The 20,412-nt window shown below is 43.1% G+C and overlaps 1 protein-coding gene across 10 annotated transcripts in view; it reads right to left on the bottom strand.

Moving 5' to 3' along the window:
• LOC135234689 (zinc finger protein 271-like) overlaps positions 1-19,271 on the bottom strand; it is a 38,342-nt gene extending 19,071 nt beyond the window's left edge. For 3 of the 10 annotated variants that reach the window (XM_064299536.1, XM_064299543.1, XM_064299537.1), the window contains exons 1-10: positions 18,760-18,916; positions 16,266-16,448; positions 13,993-14,181; positions 12,151-12,357; positions 11,729-11,852; positions 9,850-9,957; positions 8,905-9,023; positions 7,281-7,476; positions 4,356-4,474; positions 4,005-4,191 (exon numbers count right to left, since the gene is read on the bottom strand). In XM_064299536.1, the coding sequence (XP_064155606.1) occupies positions 4,005-4,191; positions 4,356-4,474; positions 7,281-7,476; positions 8,905-9,023; positions 9,850-9,957; positions 11,729-11,852; positions 12,151-12,357; positions 13,993-14,181; positions 16,266-16,310 (1,294 nt within the window). In that variant the 5' untranslated portion in view covers positions 16,311-16,448; positions 18,760-18,916. Of the gene's footprint in view, positions 1-4,004; positions 4,192-4,355; positions 4,475-7,280; positions 7,477-8,904; positions 9,024-9,849; positions 9,958-11,728; positions 11,856-12,150; positions 12,358-13,992; positions 14,182-16,265; positions 16,449-18,759 lie in introns of all 10 variants that reach the window. The other 7 variants (XM_064299542.1, XM_064299538.1, XM_064299539.1 and 4 more) reach the window with 7 other exon arrangements.
• Between the last annotated feature and the right edge of the window lie 1,141 nt (positions 19,272-20,412).

Raw genomic sequence — 20,412 nt, 5'->3', positions numbered from 1 at the left:
ATGACAGCACTACAATTCCATTGAAAATCAAGTGAAAATATATATTTGTGGTGATTCAAAAAAAAAAAAAAACCTATGGAGATGTCTGCCAAAAAAAAATAAAAAATTAACTGCACAGGTAACAAACTTCAATTCACAAATAGGAATGTTTGACCACACAAAATTCAGAACATGTAAAGAAAAATAACGGATCATAATCAAATTTGAAGAGCACACACCGCCCCCTGCTGGATCCTTTCAACCCCAATGCACGAAACGAATTGAGGCCCTTAATAATTTGTTTCCCTGACGTCACAATGAGTCTGACGGCGGTGCAGATGAGCGAAGAGCTCAGAAGACAGATAAGATTGACGTCAAAACCCCACGCCTCCTTTAATAAAAACTGTGCGTACAATTTGCTGCTAGCTCTCCTGAGCATTCTGTTGATTTATTATTATTAATGATTAGATCTCCTTTAAAATCAGTGTTCATCTAAAAAGAGGGGGAAACCATGAAAAAACCATCCCTATTCTTGGGGAGTCTTACAGCAATATGGTATGAATAGTAATAATGAAAAGAAAAATAGTAATTATTCTTTTTTTAATATCAGCTCAAATGGAAGCCTCTTGCCTTTTTAGTACAATATCACTAGCTGGATCAAGAGGGTACACATTTGCCTTTTTGAAGAAAAACAGTACTTCTCACCTCGAAAGAGAAGGACCAGGAGGGGGGAAAACGCAGGTAAAAATGCAGAGAATGGTAAATTCAGAACAACCCTCAATAGTTCTGGTTCCAAAGCTGCTTATTTTTTATTACTGGCCTTGGTATCCATCAGGAGTGTGGTTTTACATTCATGCAAATGAATGACCTTTAAAAACACACCCCTGGATAGCAAGAACAGTCGAAGCCCCTTCAAAATGGAACACTTTAGAGAGAGCTAGAAATGCCATAATGCATGGGTTCTTTGTGTTTGTATACAAAGGACTCTGCCTATTTAAAGCAAAAGACAAGCAAGTTATTTTGAAACCAAAGGAAAGATATTCTTTGCATTTTGAGTTCATCATTGTTTTAAATATTAAAACAGTGGACAACCATCACAATTTTCATACTGAGTTTTTTAAAATAAACTATAAGATGTGACAATTCTGAGCATTTAAACTGAATGACACAACCATATGCCCCCATGTGTACCAAGTGTCCCCTAGCCGAATCGGATTTGGGTAGCAAAAACACACCAGGCCCTAGAAGCTGAAAATGACCCACCCTAATCTAAAAAACAGTAGATCTAAGGAGGCAAAAAGAATAGATTTTACTTCAGCTCAGACATACAGACTAGGCCTGTATTAAATATGCCTGTGAAATACTAGATTAAATGCCAGCAAAATCTGAAAACAGTCCAGCAGACCACTAATTATTTAGAACAAAACACATTGCCATCTACTATTTACAATCAAATGAGTAATATGTCCTGAACATTGGTCAATATATACATTTCTTAAAATGACCAGTATTCTGCAATAATTTTACTGGTAGCAAAAGAGTTCAGATTTTTCAACTAATTATTTAACAGAATGATACACCAAACGGAGGAGAAAACAAGGAAATAACCTTGAGATACTCACTACAACACTGTATAAACTTACGGGTGACAACCTCAGGTGTCTGTGATATGACCTGTGTGATCCATGCAATACAGTGTTACAGTTGGTAGTCGTAAAACCCAAAAGGAAATTAGCAATTTTGAGCAGATTTCCAATGCTTTTTTCCCCATAGGGATTTCTATTTCTGCAGACAATAAGGTCTGTGGTTACCATAAGCTTAAGAGTTTCATGTTTTGTTAGAGATAAATTACACCCTTTAATATCTCAACTGTGAATTTCAAAGCAGTTTTGTGCTTTAAAAAAGTAAGTAGCTAAATTGAAATGGCAACAAGGATCACATTCTGCCAACCACCACTCAAGTTTCATACTAGCCCACCTGCACGCAACAACATTTGTAGTTTCAGTACAGCAACTATATTAACACTTGGTTATTGAGAGTGTGTAATGCATCACATGATGAAGGCCACGCCCACGATGGGGGAAAAAACAATCCATTACCAGTCAGTGGATTATCAAGATTCTAAGAGTACTTACAACTTTCATTAGCTATAAGAGTGTGTCAGAAACAGTCATTTGTATGTTTGTTTAATTTAGGACGGGACGTAAGGTAACTAGGGTTTGGGATCGTCTAGATTTGATTGATTCCGGTTCCAATTCTGATTCTGCTTATCAATTCCGGTTCTTATTGAATCCTGGTTTCGATTCCTGTCATGAAAACATACCAAAATGTGTTTGCAAGCAAAACAGCCTTTATTAAATGTGTTTGCCATAAAAACTAAATTGTCATTTTGGTAAAATGAAGACATAACGCGTCACACAATGAATGCCACACTCACGATGGGGAAAAACAATCTGTTAGAATATTAAGTCCATAGATTTGATATTAAGTCAGTGGATTATCAAAATTATAAAAATGCCGAAACGTTGTTTTGTGGTGGGCTGTATGAAAAACAAGGACAAGAACCCAGAACTGAAGCTCACTGTGCTCCCGTGCAAAAAGCTGCTTTTAATAAACATTATGATAGCTGATTTTAACTAACATTAACGTTAGTATAAACCAGCTAAGTCTATCATAGCTAATAACACCAGTTAAAAGTAGCCAAGTTATTATAAGACCGTTAGCTAGGTAGCCACCTATTTGCTTCGGATGTGGTGTGACTTGTAACATTGCTAGCAATGCAGTTGTCACATTGCATCCTATAAAAACTAATTAAACAAAGATACATATTATCATTTCTGACACAGCCTCTAAGCAATAACTAATGAAAGTTACATAAAGTATTTGCCGAGACAAAATGGCTAATCTACAACAAATATAAGTGTGCCTTGATTCAGGATTTCAGCTTTCCCCGAACCAATATACTGCTCCTAGCTTTCCCCTAATGGCCCGAATCTACTTGTTCCTCCTCAGTGGCTCGATCTTCTCGTACAAGAGGACACCTCTCCCCCTCGGCCATGTCTGTACTTGACGCGGCTTCAGACTGATGCTTGACTGAACAAGGCCATTCCATTTTGCCTAGTACACGTTTCCTTGATTCCTCCATCCTTGCATCCTTTCCTCGTGTCCTCTGTTGGGTGGAGCTAAGGGCCGAGGAAAGGATGCGAGGACAGGAGGCGAGGAGTGAGAATGAGCGACAGGAATGAGCCCAGCGTTTGGGGTACCTCCCTGTGACCACAAACACATTTCGATTTTAAGAGGGAATCGCTGGTGCTGTGAAGCCCCAGAGAGCGGCTTACTGTGCCAATGTCTTTGCCATAGGCATCACAGGACCAATGTTACCCTTACACTAACATTGCATCGAACCACAATGCAAAACCCTTACGTTTGAGTGACGCCAATGTTTCTGAACAACGAGCCTGGTGACTGCTAAAGTTAAAACTAGTGCTGAAAAGAAAATGAAGGATAAAGGGTGCACACACTGTTTAAATTTGTTACTTAAAGCTTTCGAAGGGGGGACCCCAATCTACTAGACCCGACAGGCTCCTCAGCCATCACAGGATTTTCAGTCCCATACCAGAATAAAGCAATAAATCTTCAGTACCCAAAACGTCCAGACTACAGCGCCACCATCTGTCACCTCTACTTATTAATGATCTATAATTTACTTTTTCTATCAAACTTAAACAATTATAATTTTTAAAAAATTGAACATCACATTTCTCCTACTGATAGCTGCAATTAGTATCAAAATGGACACTCCAAAATGTGCTCCAAAGCGAGAACTTCAAAAATCAAAACAAGTACAAAATCATCCACCAGGATTGTCAGCTGGTACATTTACTTGTCAATTTCATAGCTGAGGTGCAGTATGTGCTTGCAGCAGCGTGTGGCGCCACTGAGCGCTGGCCTGTGTGTTGGTGGTGCTGCTGCTGCTCATTACGGTGGTGAGGGGGGGAGAGGGGGCAACCAGACGGTCAGCTGACCTTGGGGAGGCTGCAGCGGGGTCCAGGCGGCAGTAGGAGGCGGGGGCTCCTGGGGGTACGGCCGGTTCACTTCGCGGCAGGACTGGCTCTCTCCCTTGGCAACAATGGCCACGGCGGCGACCGCGCCCACGCCGCCGACCGTGCACATGCGCCGGTGCCGCAGCAAGCGGTCCGTCCGAGCGAAAGTCTGAGGAAGAGCAACAAGAGGATCGCTTACTGTGCGCCTATGTGAGAGTGCCTCTGTGCACCAGTTTGACAAGTGTGCATGTGTGTCCTTCAATGCACCTGCGCATGTTCATGTGCGTGCATTAGTGTGTTAGTGTGCGCGTGTGTGTGTACACACTCCCTTACCTCCTGACAGCGCTCACACTGGTAGGGCTTCTCTCCGCTGTGAATGCGCTTGTGTCTCTCCAGATGATACCGCTGAGTAAATCTCATGTCACACACGTCACAGCCAAACGGCTTCTCCCCTGAACGCAGAAAGAGTTTGTTTACTAGAAAATTCCATTACGTGACACTTATTAGAAACCCTTCACCAAAGATATTAGCGACTTTGAATGTACTGCATTATCTATAAAACAAAAATGACTGTAATGCTATAAATGTGCACTACTTTTTTTTCTTCTTTTTTTTTTTAAGCTAGTTGTCTGTTCACAAACAAGCAAAGCACAAACACAAACAAATTTAAACCTGCATGCAGAGGAACTCGGGAGGGGGGGGGAAAGAGGATCAAAATTCAAGGACGAGAGTGCACACTGCCCCCTAGTGGATATAAGGCCTACAGTGCAGGACAAAAAGAATGTGATGCAACCTATATTCTGATACCACAGGAAATAGAGTAAGAGGATTGTGGTGATCAAGCATATGCACTGAGGATTGTGGACATCGTCCTGTCCGGTCTCTGGTGTATTCTGTTGATGTGACAACATCTCCTTCAGTTCAGTTTTAGTCTAAAGGGGGATAAATACTTGCAATGTCAGGTGCCCCCCCAACCTTAAGGTATGTTTAGAGCAATACGGCACAAGTAGTGTTTATTTTTAAAAAAAGGTTTTATTTCAAGCTCATGGAAGCCCTGCGCTTTACTAAATACAATGTAAATACCTAGATCATGAGGGTACATATTAGTTTAACTTTTTATATAAGAACAATTACCATGTTGTTAACAAGATTTGAATATTTATCAGGAAATACCTTTTTTTTTTTACCCAAGCAATTAATAAGAAACTACTTTATGGACAGACTGAGGATCACAACTGCATGCAAAGACTAATAAAAACTGAATAATGTTTCTCCTACACTAGACAGGCTTCCTATAGTAGCTTTCCTACTATTATTACTGTTCATTCATATAAAAAATGAAGTACTTTATTCAACTCAGGAATAAAAAAGGAATGCTATATTCTAAAGTACTACAGATCCCTAAACATCATTTCAAATACAAAAACAAACAAACAAACAAACAAAAAACTACACTGGCTTTACAACACAAATCGAAGGAACAGAACTAGTGGAACTAGTTCAAAACCACCACCCTACCCCCCCCCCCCCCCTTTAAAATACTCAGAATAAGAATTCTTTGAAATGACGCCTCTATTAACTTAAACCATGCCATTCCAGTGACGTCACAAATGAGAAATAACGGACCTTTAGACTAAACATGCAAATAAGAGAAACTAATGAGAACAATTACACTTCACCCCCTCCCAAAGCACTGAGCACTTATCTGACAGTGGACTTCCTGCTAGCTAGCTAGCTAGCTAGCTATATATATATATAGCGTAATTATATTATGAGCATTGAAACGTCATAGTACAACCATAGCTCCTTTGTATGGTTTAGCATTCCAGCACCATTATTCCAATTTGACTACTGCTGCAAAAAGCCAACCCTATCCATTGAAATGCCCATCACTAATCTATAGCTCAGTATATCAGCCAACTAATAATCTAAATACTTGAAAATGAGAGATCTGAAATGGCCCTAAGATATAGACAGGCAACTTTGATCATCACAGGCTACACTAAAATGGGGGGGGGGGGGTGGATTGGGGGACTGGAAGTCTAAGTTTGTTAACACATGAAGAGCCTGCCACAGCTATGGGAATTCTCTTTGGTTGCTCACAGCAGAAACCTCAACATAATCACTACATTATAAACACATGGATGCCAACTTCAGATGCATTGAAGCCATGAAAGCACAAGTAAAAGCGGAACATGATACATTTGGCCTGACCGTGATGTCAGTGTCCATTCAGATGCTAGATTTTAATCAACCTTTTTGTGAAGTCAGTCAGATACGCATTCTAAATTCTTTCTGTTTGTGATGTCACAGTTCATGGGACTACAAGTACCAGGTGAAAATTCTAAATACAACTTGCTCCTTTGTGATGTCACAGTTTAGCCTGCGGGCATTTTTAAACATCACAACTTCAGAACTGGCTGGCTCAATGTCACATCTGACGTTACAGGGCTTAATGTCAGATTTCGCTTTTCCAGCTGTTACACTACATAGATGTATACCCTTTGTGCATGCATTCTACAGGACAGTTTTCGATGCTAAAGGAATCGAAACTGACAGATCGCTGACACATGGTTATACATAAAGAAAGACAGGTTTACGGCTGTGATGGGGTTGCTGCAGGTACCACTGAATCAAGTCGGGACCTCCCAGTGAGGCCCAAGTTAATTCTAACCTCAATGGAATTAGTTTGACTAAATGACAGGCAAGTGTAATAATCAACAGTGATTGCTGAAATTAAAACCAATGTGAATAAGAAAAACTTCAGCACTCTCAGCATTTGTTACCCAAAGTTTAGACTAAACTACTGGAGTTAGATACAAGACAGAAGTCCCTGGTGGAGTGTCTTCCCTCATCCCCATGAAATATAAAAGCTTGCACGTACTTCTATTCTTTTTAAAGCAACACTCTTTCTTAGACAATTACCTGGTCTTGTATCAAAATTTCCAGTGCTACTCATATTTCCCTTATCTTTTTCTTCTTCACCCCTTTCACGTGTGACTGACAGCACATAAAATGCATCTAAATAACAATAAAAACACAACTTTTTGAAATAATCAAAGGTACAAAAAAAAGTCTCACAGGAAATTAGCTGGTATTAAAAAAAAGAAAAAAAACTGCAGTATCAGTCTGCAGTCTGCGTGTGGCGCCACTGAGCACTGGGCAGTGTGACGCTGGTGCTGTAGCTCATTATATTTCCCCAGGATGCTGGTGGGGAGGGAGAGGGGGGGAGAGGGGGCAGTCAGACGGTCAGTCGACCTTGGGGAGGCTGTAGCGGGGTCCAGGCGGCGGTAGGAGGCGGGGGCTGCTGGGGGTACGGCCGGTTAACTTCGCGGCAGGACTGGTTCTCCCCCTTGGCAACAATGGCAACGGTGGCAACAGGGCCCACGGCGCCCACGCCGCCGACCTGGCACATGCGCCGGTGCCGTAGCAACCGATCGGTCCGAGAGAAGGGCTGAGAAAAACAACGAGAGGAGCGCTTACTGAGTGTGTGCGCGTGCATGCGTGCGCGCGCATGTGTGTGTGTGTACGTGTGTGTGTGTCTGCACGTGTCTATGCTGTTTATATAAGGGCGTGCGCACAAGGATTCCTCTATAAATGTATAGTCACGGCCATGGACATAGATCCTGGGGGGGGAGGAAAGTGTGTGTCTCCTCCCCACCAAACTTTGGAAAAACATACAATAGCCCCACAATATTATCATGTTGTATTGGGTGGTAACTGTGTGTCCTCCCAAAAAACATTCTCAAGAAGAGTTCCTTTTAGTTGTCCCCCCCCAAAGTTGAGATGAGATCTACACCATCAGTTACAGCCTTAATTGGCTGAAAATGTCCATTGATAATTATGCTTTTCTTCACATTAGGTGCAAAGCAATAAGAAATAGCTTTATGCATCAGTTTAAAAAACTGTGTAATGAGTAAGCTGATAATTACATTTATTTTTAAGAGAAGAAAAAAGAAATACTGGAAGCCAGAGCATCATTACTACAGGTTGACAATGGCTCCACCGGCTACCCTACTACACCAGGTTCTGCCGCAACGTTGTTGCACTTGATTTTTGAATTTGTTCAGAAACTTTTATTTTCTTTGTCCAACCACCCTGCTGGAAAATGATACATCACAGACCATTGCAGATGGTTGCTTTGCTTTTGGTCTTTTTTTCATCATTAGTTTGCTTAAGCCGGCCTACCAGCACAGCTTTTTATCGTTAGTTTGACTAAGCTGGCCTACCAGAACAGCCTTTTCTTATTAGTTTGGCTAAGCTGGCCTACCAGCACAGCTTTTTCATCATTAGTTTGACTAAGCTGGCCCACCAGCACAGCTTTTTCATCATTAGTTTGACTAAGCTGGCCTACCAGCAAACTTTCTATCATTAGTTTGACTAAGCTGGCCTACCAGCACAGCCTTTTCTTATTAGTTTGGCTAAGCTGGCCTATCAGCACAGCTTTTTCATCATTAGTTTGACTAAGCTGGCCTATCAGCACAGTTTTTTCATTATTAGTTTGATTAAGCTGGTCTACCAGCAGCTTTTTCATCATTAGTTTGCCTAAGCTGGCCTACCAGCACAGCTTTTTATCATTAGTTTGACTAAGCTGGCCTACCAGCACAGCTTTTTATCATTATTTTTCCTAGCACAGTGTTTTATGATCATTAGTTTGACATTAGCTGGCTTGACCACTATAAAACTAGCACTGCCTGGTATGGTCCAGCAACAGACACTTAACTGGCCTGGAACATATGCGGGTCTTTTTTTCAGTAGTGCTTGTGTGCCTTGTGTGTGTTTGTACGTCAGGGTGTGTCTGTAAGAGTGTGTGTGTTTGTGGGTGTCTGTACATGTGTGTGTGTGTTTGTACGTGTGTATGTGTTTGTATACACTCCCTCACCTGCTGACAGCGTTCGCACTGGTAGGGCTTCTCTCCGCTGTGAACGCGCTTGTGTCTCTCCAGGTGGTAACGCTGAATAAACCTCATGTCACACACGTCACAGGCAAACGGCTTCTCTCCTGAGCGCAGAGAGCGTTTATTTACGGATTTATTTACTGCTTTCTCACTTCAACTCTTTACGAAGCAGCTAAGAAAATCTTTTGTTCAAGGAGTTAGTGATGGCCCATTTCTACTGGGAGTGATTATGATAACTATAACGATAAATGGTCATGAAAATTAGCATTCATGCCAGAGAACCTCAACCTACGTATGCGTCCCCTACATAGTTGTGCATAGTAGTAATTGATTGGATGCATTTTCTGTTAGCAAAGCACTTTTCAACGTGCTAAGAGAAGCAATGGAAGTCATTACCATTTTAGTGACCCCATGCACACTTTTCATTGCACAGTTGACATGTACTTTCAAAGGGATTTGGAACAATAATTTTGTTATCGCTAGAGTTATATTTCCCAGTGGAAACAGGCCTTTATACCATACATATGCTGAAGTCTATTTAAATGTAAATGAAATGGTCTGTATGATACTACTGTCCAAAACATGGGAAAGAGCCGTAAATAAATAAAAAATTAAAATGGGTTGTGCATGTTTTTCATAAATGCATCTGAAGTCGTCTGGCTACAAATGGGCTGTACAATCGACTGACTCCGTTTCACAAACACACAACGGGGAGTTTAAACTCACCCGTAAAAAAAAAATGTCACGCAGGGGGAAAAGAAAAGGATGGATCACAATGTAATGGCCTGGAAGAGAGTGCACACTGCACCCGTCTGGACAATCTTGGCTAGGGCACCAACCATCTTTAGTTATCGAGACAAAGTTTTCTCAAACATTCTGTGTTTTCTGTGGCGGGTGAATCCCGGAATGGGGGGGGGGGGGCGTTGTTACCTCTTGTGCGGGGCCTTGGCATCGCCATGACAACGACCGGTTCAGTTTTACCGGCTGGTGAGCCAATCGGCACGTGTGGCCTGCGTTCCTGGTGCTCCGCGTGGACCCCTGGGGTGCCAATTAGGGGTGGGCGATTTATGGTGTGTTCCGGGTATACCCACTTAAGTTCATGCACAGTATGGTTTTAAGGACACGCGGGTGGCATTCTCTCGCTGACCTTTACCCTGCCTTAAACTGATTGGCTGCTGTCTACCCACTGCACCACTCTGACACACTTGCTCTTACACAAGCGGTTGTGATGCTCAGCTTCTCATGATTTCATGACATCATGTTTGATATCAGTTTGATGTGGCATCATATTTGATATCCGTTCACCTCACGTTCTGCTCAGGCTAAAGAAATTGAGCCAATGCTGCAAACACACAAGGCTGAGGGCCTAGAAATACTGCGATACTGCCAATGCGCCCGTCGGTAACACAGTCTCCACTAGGGGGAGACGGTCTACGGTCAGAGCCACCCTGGGCTCTAGCAGACAGCTCAGACACATTCACAAAGGTAACAGATATCAGAGACCATTCATTTGAAAATGTACACAGAAATGCAAAATAAAACTGGTACTGAACCCGTCTGAAGAAACAAAGTGAAAACAAACATCCCTCATACACAAGCACTCCATGCATCCACACGTATGGTTCTAGAACAGGACTCTGACAAGCACTCCGTGCATCCACACATATGGTTCCAGAAGAGGACTTCCAGGGAAATGTATTTTAAGAGCCCATGGGTACTGTATACACCTTTTTCAATTGTACAAAATACTCCAAAATAATTTCAACTGAGTGTGGCAGAGTGGTTAGGAAATACAAATGTTTCCATTTCATTAGCATTACAGCTATATTAAAATACAGTGTTAAATTACAGCACAAAATGCAGACATTTTTCTATTCACACAGCTCATATACTTATGATCTCACAAGGATCAAAACTTCCACGTTTGCACTTTTCACAATGGCATAAGCAAACTTTTTTTCCAGGTTGGAAGCAAGGAGGGATGGAGTTGGTGAAGTCTGAATTAAAATATTCAGCCCACAAGCTAAAAATTATTTACTCTCTGAACTTACACTATATGACCAAAAGTATCTGGACACCCCTTGGTCTGGGGCTGTTTTTCATGGCTTGAACTAGGCCCCTTAGTTCCAGTGAAGGCAAATCTTAATGCTACAGCATACAATCACATTCTAGATGAATCTGTGCCTCCCCAGCAGTTTGGGGAAGGCCATTTCCTGTTTCAGCAAGGTCCATGCAGAAATGGTTTTGTCAAGAACGGTGAGAAAGAACTTGACTGGCCAGCACAGTGCCCTGACCTCAACCCCATCCAACACCTTTGGGATCAATTGGAAAGCCAACTGCGAGTCAGGCCTAATCGGCCAATCAGTGGCTGACCTCACTAATACTCTTCTGGCTGAATGGAAGTAAATCCCAGCAGCAATGCTCCAACATCGAGCATAAAGCCTTCCCAGAAGAGTGGAGGTTGTTATAGCAGCAAAGGATGGACCAACAACATATTAATGCCCATAATTTTGGATGAGATGTAGGATGTCAGGTGTTCAAATACTTTTGGCCATGTAGTGTACAAACACACCATTAAAAACTAATTTCAATATCAAAAAATATTTTAAGCATTTTACAATAATGCACTAGTTCCACTGTACAATTTAGCCACGTTGATACGGTGACTCCAGGTGAATCTGAGCCCCTGTAAGCAGTTAGGCTGTGAGCGGAGCCCTGAGTGGTAAGGGGCGCAAGGGTGGGACAGGAGGCGGGGTGAGGGGAGGGGCGGGAGGCGGGATGAGGGGGCGGGGCAGGAGGCGGGGCTCACCTGTGTGAATGAGGATGTGCCTCTTCAGGTGGTAGCTGCTCCGGAAGGCCCCGTAGCAGTGCTCGCACACGAAGTTCTTCTGCACCTTCAAGGGGCACTCCCCGTTCTCGTCCACCACCACCACCTGCAGGGTGCACCGCCCAAGCCACACACTTATTCCCCTGCACCATCATGGCCGCCGCTCGTCCAGCCCACGCCCTGACTCGATTGGGCAGGTGGGGAGCGGCTACAGGCCCTTCCCCCTGAGGGACACGCCCCTTTCTGTGCAAAAAGCATCCTGCTTTCCAGTTCCTGCGTTGGCCACTTTTACCGCATACACACGCGCGCGCGCGCACACACACACGGCACACAAACACACACACACTTATAGCAGGCCTGCTATCTACGGTTACTCCCAGTCCCACCCATTACCTCCATCTTACCTTGGGCGTCCCTTGGAGCCCCCCTCTTACCCGGCACACCCCCCTCTCATTCGCTCCGTTCCTCTCACTCTGACTCCCCTGTTCTCTCACTTTGCAGGGGGTCCCCGACTTCCTGTTCTTCTTCTTCAGCTGCATGTCAACACTCTCACGCATTTCCTTCTCGTCCAGGAGGCGGGAAGAGTGGAACTCTCCCTCCTTTCGGATCAGCTGGGTGGGACGGAGGGAGGAACACGTGATCTCGGGTCCGAACCAGCAGGCCGCCTCACCGCGCGTGCGTCTCGGACTCTTACAAAACAACAGTGTTCTCTGCAGGTTTCTTTGTCATTTCTGTCCTAATATCGTAGCTTGTTCTTCCCCCTAGTTTGACTTGGCATAAGTTAGGTCAGAATAATGTTCACTGCGTGAACTGAACCGTGTTCTTGGCTATAAACAGCTGCACGAAATGAGTATTGTATCTTACTGAACCCGCGTTTTGTAGTTGTCCAAATGACCATGATATACACTTTTGTACGTCGCTTTGGATAAAAGCATCCGCTAAATGAATGTAATGTAATGCAGGTACCGTTATCCAAGGCAAATCACGGCAGGAGCGTTTGGACACGCATATATGTATGTTACGCCTGGATGTGTCTCAAGACACCCTCACCAGGTAGTTACAGGGGCTGCTCTGGCACCACAGCGGCGCATTTACTGCAGCGCTCCGGCCGAGACCAACGTGAAAGGCCAGCCGAGTGCGGAAAGCCAGGCCGCAGCCTTCCGCTACCCCGTTTCCGTGGCCGCCGCCGCCGCCGCCACCTCCTCGCCTCACGCCAGCGCTGCCATGTGCAGTACCACACGTCTGCTACTGTGTGCGCCACCAGACAACAGGCTTTCCTGCAGCCCCTCCCACATATTAAAATTAAAAATGCATTAACATTAATGGACCCTCCCACAAACTAATATTAAAAACTCCTTAGAATGGTAAATGGACTGCATTTATATAGCGCTTCTATCCAAAGCGCTTTACAATTGATGCCTCTCATTCACCCATTCACACACACACTCACACACCAACTTTGAAAGGCTGCCATGCATGGTACCAATCAGCTCGTTGGGAGCAGTTAGAGGTTAGGTGTCTTGCTCAGGGACACTTCGACATGCCAAGGGTGGGGGATCGAACCGGCAACCCTCCGACTGCCAGACAACCGCTCTTACCTCCTGAGTTATGTCGCCCCATAGAAGAAACCGTTTCACAATGGCAGACCAAGTCAACAAATACTACAAGATATGGGGACCTTATCTTGACTACTTACAGCATAGCTGAATGTACGGAATTCATTTCAAATATTTTACTATAGTAACAACACTTCACATTTACTGTTTTTCTACGTCAGTGTACAGAGCCATTAAAATGCTGAGTTTCATGAGTCTGTTGTCATCGTTACATAATTTTCCTTTTTTATTTTATCTTACTGTCTCTGTCTGTAGTTATAATTTGAAAAGTATGAAGATAATATGAAAAAAACTTTAGAAGCAGCAAGAAGTCGCAATAAAGCAAAAAAAAAAACTTAAGGAGGGCAGACTGTCCACTCCTTTAAAGAAAACTCTTAAAACACTCTTGAATGAAGAAGCGTACGTACAATCCTGCATTCGACAACAGGTTACAGAAGAGGAGTCCAACACAGCTGAGGGAGACAAAAGGCACATTCTGCTAATGCTTTGGACATAATCACAATAGCACAGCAGCCACCAGTATGTACTGAGGTAACATATGAGCACCTTAATGAGAATTCATAAGTGGCATACTGTGTGTGCCCTGTTCTCAGTGCCGCCCCCCGACCCCCCCCCCCCGCCCGCACTCACCAGTGGTGGGCAGCTGACCCCGGACGGCAGAACCATGTGGCTCTGGGGGGCGTGGCCCTGCTGGGAGTGGTCCGGGCTGTCCCTCTGCCCCGGGCCCAGCTGGGACATCATCTTCTTCTGGCCGGCCATGGAACCGGCCTGCATCAGCGCCATACTGGATAAGACCGCCTCACAGCCAAGCAATCCTGCCTGCCCACGCAAACGAGAAGGGGGGGGGGGGGGGGAGGAGGGGGGAGGTGTGACACAGGGTACTGAAGCCAAACACACCCATACTCTCACAGAATTACCAAATGAACATCCTCAACGTAGGGCTGCATAGACTACCTCACAGATCTATAGATCCCACATGTAAAAAATAAAAGGACACATTTCTTCAAATAAAAAAAAAATTTTTTAAAGAAAGAAAAGTATACATATTCTTAACAGTAGCCTGGAACTTCCCGTTTGAAAGCAAGCTTAAGTTCTGATGCAGGATCTGGCATGCATGCAGACTAGGATTGTCTGCATGGTTCACCATGAATTATGTTATAAATCTTTTTCCATTAGGTATATCATTACAGATAAATGGAATCACACTTTTCATACTTCAACATGTTCTTAATCAGAGAACAAATAAAAGCGTGTTAAGGAGCATTAGAGGTTTGCTGTAAAGCTATGATCAGAAAACGACAGAAGGTTCTCTTTGGTACCGAAGGAATAGGACATGAGAAAAAAAATCAAGCTGCATACCACACATGAGTATCTTGGCATTTCTTTTCTGTGTTTAACCATGTTTACCTGCATACTGCTGTGGTGACTGCATGATCATAATCTTCCAACAACAGGAGCCCTGCACCAAGCCCTAACCCTCTGAAGTTTCTATGGACATGCCAGCACAATGATTTACAAATATCTCATTTTTAAATGTACTTTATCCATGTGTATGTATGCATGTAGATATGTCGCGTGTGTGTGTAAACACATATACATGTACACTACAATTTATTGTACTGTGATGTCATGTCATTTTATGTCATGCGTTCATTTGCAACGCGGGTCGAGTCAAATGTGAAGGACAAATTTCCTTTAAGGGTAATAATGTTTTCTGTTCTACTAAATGGAGAATTTATAAATTATGTCTGATCTACACCTAATGTTGCATTTTAAGGCCATTCAGGCCTGGACCCAAAACAGTCCAGACCAGATCGATTTCTGGTCCGATGTTAAATGTGGCTGAAAGAGCGTGGGCTTTTGCTTAACCTATTTTCATCTGTTCTTTTTTCTTTGTTCTGTCTTTCTTTCTCTCTTTCACTCCGTCTCCTTATTTGGTACACAGTTGTTCCAGCAGCCCCATCACACTTGGGGAAGGGCACAGTTCAGCAAGCTTCTCCTGGAGGGGCGTGCTTCCAGCTCAGCCAGGATGCAGTTACCTCGATCCACCAGAGGAGTCACTGTTCTACCGTGAGTTGGGACCCTCCCCCCCCTCCCTTCCAGGGCGCAGCCACAGAGCATTATGCATCATCCCAGCGGGACGGGCAGCTGCTATCAGTGCTGCTGCCACCGCTATGAGAGGTCGCTACACTGAAAACCAGCGCAGGACGACACAACCAACATCCAGGCATCTGACATCGGTAATGTTTCAAACTGGTAGTACAGTCATTGCAATTTCACCTGGCCCTAGTAGTAACAAGCTACAATCACAAGGGCAGAGTACATTGCAATACAGTGAAAATCACACTGATTACAGAAGAAACTAAATATCGAACGCATAATACTCAACCTCCTCCAAATGGCAAGTTAAAATACATTTTAAAAAAAGCACACATTTCAAACTATTATCAACAGCCACCCTCCAGTACAAACTGGCACCAGCTACTCAGTGGCAGTAAGCTAATTAATAATGAGAAATAAAACATTGGGTATCGACAAACACATAAACTGCTTTGATTCAAGAGAGACTGGGCCCTTATTCATCTGTACACAGGCAGCATTACATGCACAATGGGTGCTTCACTCATACAATGGGGGAGAATGAATACCAGTAGGCCTTGGGTCAGTTATATTGGTAGAAATTAAGTAAAAATAGATTTAGAAATTTGGCATCCTGGAAGCATTTTAAGTACTGGCACAGAGAGCAAAATGTAGAGTTGTGAACCGGGAGGGGGGGTGGGGGACAAAACATGGCAGCAGGCCAATATGCGCAATGATAATGCAACCTTACATACATAAAATTAATGAGGTCATTAATCATAATCACCACTGTCATCATCATTACAAAGGAGTACAGCACTGACCCATTTCATGTGGTCACGGACTGTGCTGCTAGGCAGGTGTGTCATCACAGTGGTTGCTCTGTCTGTGCGCTTGAAGGGGCTGGGGGAGGGGGGGGAGGAGTTGACGGGCGCAAATGGGACCGTCACTCAAAATGGTTGGTCTGACAACAAGCCACACCCACCCCAACCATCTGGCACCAAAACCTAGAGGGGGAGAGAAAGCGAGCAGATGAGACAAAGGTGTTGCACATACTACAAATAACGTTCATCCTAAAAGTTTTATACAATCTTACCGTCCTCCGGTTTACTGGTAGTGTCATGAAATAGCACGTCCATTACATTCTTCATGTTCTTATACGGCCGATCGAACGCATAATTTAAGAATGCTTGGCCATAAAAACCATGTTATCAGGTTAGCTATTCCACTGTGTTGGGCCCAACTGTGGGGTCACACTCAAGGTTATATATTGGAATGTTTCCGTTGCAAACTTGGCCTCTATAACGCAAAAGAAACGACGCCTCGAATATTAACACGTGCCATAAAATTAGATAGTCTTCAATTACGATGGCTGCTAATCTGCACAATTTATGCCTATCATACGGTACCCGATTTTTAGTGCGATTTGGCTGTTTTACGCAAATTTCCAGTATCGGAAAGGAATCACGACGGTTTCAGCTTGATCTGGGCGCTATTTAGGAAAGACTGTCCTTGAATGTGATATGGTATCAGACTTTAGTCGTCTGAAACTCGTCAAATGTGCTGGAGGGAATTACACCCCATCCTTACACTTTGCTTTAGGATACTTAAGGCTACTGTTACTTCAACTGTAGATTCTGATTTTCAATAAATATTGTATTCAAGACGTATCCATTCTAAATAGTTCTGCATATTTAATCAAATGAACATTTCCGCTTGATTCAAGACTCTCGTTAGGACGCATCTATGCTCCAAACATCTTACAAAATGGAGAGGAAAAAATCTATACAGAAGATTAAAGTTGAAGCCCTCCGTGGTATTCCTGGAAATATGTAACCCCCAAATACACACTGCCACAGAAAAACGGCCCCTTTTTTAAACCCAAGCAAGCGCTTATATTAAAAACACATCACATTCGCGCGCTTCCATTTACATCAACCAAACCAATAAGCGCCACTGTAAATGACGTTACAGGAAACATTGCGCTTTCTCCTGAAAAATCACATTATTTTCCACATCATTTCAATCCATCTCGCTCTACATAGTAAATATCGACGATGCAGCACTTCTGGAGCTAGCTAACGTTACTAATATGAATCATCTTGCAGCGAAACATCTAAGGTTGTTGTACTCGCCCAACTATGATTATCTAGCTAATGCTGGATAATTTGACTGCACTTACAAAACTGCATCTCCAATTTAGAAGTGGGATTAGCCAGCTGCCCAACCAACACCAACTAGTCGACGTTGTTCACCATTTTTGCACGTAGAACACATGGTCAGCAAATGTTAGCCAAATACGTTAAAAAGTAATTTAAAATTAGAAAAATAAAATATAGCCATATCGTTGAATTAACATAGCTATTTAGCGAACTAGAATCGGATTATCCAAATAGTCACTGTATACAGCTTTCCGTCTAACGAACATTTGATATAACCTTAACCATCAGCAATGGACATTTGTTAATCGTTAATTAACGTCACCGTTACACAGATACGGGCCATTAACGTCGAGTCAAACACTCGGCTTGATCAACTACCAAATATTTATCGCTGAGAAATTAACACCGACACACACTGATAATGCACGCAATTCAACATCTCACTGGCTAGATTCCTAACTATCAAGCCAGTTGTAAAATGGCTAGCCAGCGATCTCCGAGATCTGCAAAGGATAGCTACTAGCACAGGTCAACTTTCGACCAAATCTAAATGGGATAGCTAGCTAGATAGCGATTGTTAGACGACAAGATCGAGATAGCTCGATAAGTACATCGACAGCTGCTACTAGTTTAGTTAAATGTTTATTATTTAATTCACAGCCGTCATCCAAGTTAGCTAGCAAGCCATCAACCCTGGGCCAAATCCTAACGCTATACATGTCGTGTTGGCCGATAGTACTAGCCTCGCTAACTAGCCAGTTAGCTGCTCCCGACAGACCCTACCCAGTTTTACTAGCCAACGCTAGCTATCCTATTTCAAAAAATACCGAGCGATCGGCTTGTTAAGCCAACTTCATTTTAACTATGAGATTCGGGGAAACGTAAAGACGGCAAACCGAAACAGATTGCAGCCAAGTGCTTGAAAGGGAGTGGGGGACATTAGGGCGAATGCCAGACTTTGTGTGGTAGTGGTCCCAGACGCTGCGTAGCTAAGCCCCCCTCCAACAACACAACAGCCAGGGCGTGTGGGTCGAGTTCAGCTCACGACTGCCGAGCTTCGCAGCCTCAATTTCAAAATATAACCACGACTATTCGTTACTAGTCTACGACAAAACCCACGATGGAGATGGATAAATAACTAATATGATCGTTTTACCTTTTCGTCGCCTCGTGTTTCGCAGGTATTGGTCTCTTGTCCGAGTTCCAGTTTTTCTCAGTTTACAAACACAGGAAGCGCTACCGGAAGTGCTCCCCGGGGAGAGGGCCGCCACGTGACGAGAGACCCAGGGAAAATCAGCTTCAGCTTCATATCGGCCATGTTGGTTAAGGTGAAGCTGAAAAAAATGTCATCCATTTTGGCTGGATAAGCAGATACTCCGCTGAAAAGCAGGGGGGTTAGGGTTTAAGAAACGCCGCTTTTGATCCGATCAGCTGGGGCAAAATGGTTTCGGCCTGTTGAGCTATCGACTGGTAAGAATAGAAATTGAGGTATCCAATTTGATATTGCAATGAAAAAAGCCAAGGTGGTCTCTTAACTCTTTAAGGACCATACTCCATTTGTGCGTTTTAAGACCCTGCTAGCTCACACAGCAGGAGTTTTTGCGGTATATAGCGCCTAAAAAGAATTTGTGGAGCCCGGAGACAACTAGGATTTTTTTTTTTGTGCTTGAGGGAAAAAAACATATTGGGCACCACAAACACGTAGTTACCATTTTTATTTGGTATTGTACTTCTAACATACAGTGGCCGTTGGTCTATTGTTAGACGTCTTAATTGTTTTGCGTACATCCGTTACTGGTCATTCCAGTGTACTTACCCCAATTCGTTTTTGAAGTGTTCAGTGATTAATTAACGAGATTAGTGCAACTCCAAAACCTTGCATAAATCATTTCACTCTCAACTGACTTTTGACATTAATGACAGAACGTGTATTGGTCCTTAGTAATAAAATTAAATTTAATTATCATTAAATAAGTTTGTACAACAACTGTCTGGGCCTATCAAAAAATACACTAAGACAAAAATAATTGACAAAAAATAAATAAAAATCCAGAAAGTGAACAGTCCCTTTAAGGTTTGTCAATGTGTAGAACGTTATGATTGATTCCATAAAAACTCATTCACCAAATGTACACGTTTCCAACCACAGGGGATTTTCAATTAAGTTAATTCTATAATACACACAAGCAAACTCTACAGGATTATCTTAATTCAGCTCAGTAGATCTTTGTTATATTTGTGTGTTGCATTAAAAAACCACACACATTTGACACCATAACATAAGCTTTACAAAACAGATAATGCTGAACAAGGACACAGTAAATTGCCAGTGTTAATTGAACTCTAACAGAGTGCATGCACATGAGTCCAATACATGTGAGAGTTTAGAACTGGGGCATTTTAATGGGTTCCCTGTATCAATGGTCATGAAGGTATTGGGTTAAATTCTGTGTATGTCAGATTAGTTGGGTGATCCAGAATGCCAGTAACCATAAAGCAGATATGGTTACCTTATAATTCAGTAGAGCTAAGTTGGGATGTCACCTTAGACACAAATTTGAGGTCCATAATGTTTTATTGAAGAAGTTGCATGTTCTGCAATTATGTTATGCAACTAGTCGCCGCCAATACGTATAAAGGAATGGAAACTGAATTCACTTGTTCTTGCTGGATTGCATAGTTCACACTAGACTATAGCCGCGTTTCCACCGCAGGAACTATACCCCGGAACTAGGAACCTTTTGAGGAACTCAGTGCGTTTCCACCGCAGGAACTAGGGTCTAAATTTGACACTATGACAACATTGACA

Source organism: Anguilla rostrata, chromosome 11 (assembly GCF_018555375.3).
Source record: "Anguilla rostrata isolate EN2019 chromosome 11, ASM1855537v3, whole genome shotgun sequence".
Lineage (NCBI taxonomy): Eukaryota > Metazoa > Chordata > Actinopteri > Anguilliformes > Anguillidae > Anguilla > Anguilla rostrata.
The sequence above is the reverse complement of the archived record's forward strand: the minus strand, read 5'-3'. Positions and strand labels throughout refer to the sequence as shown.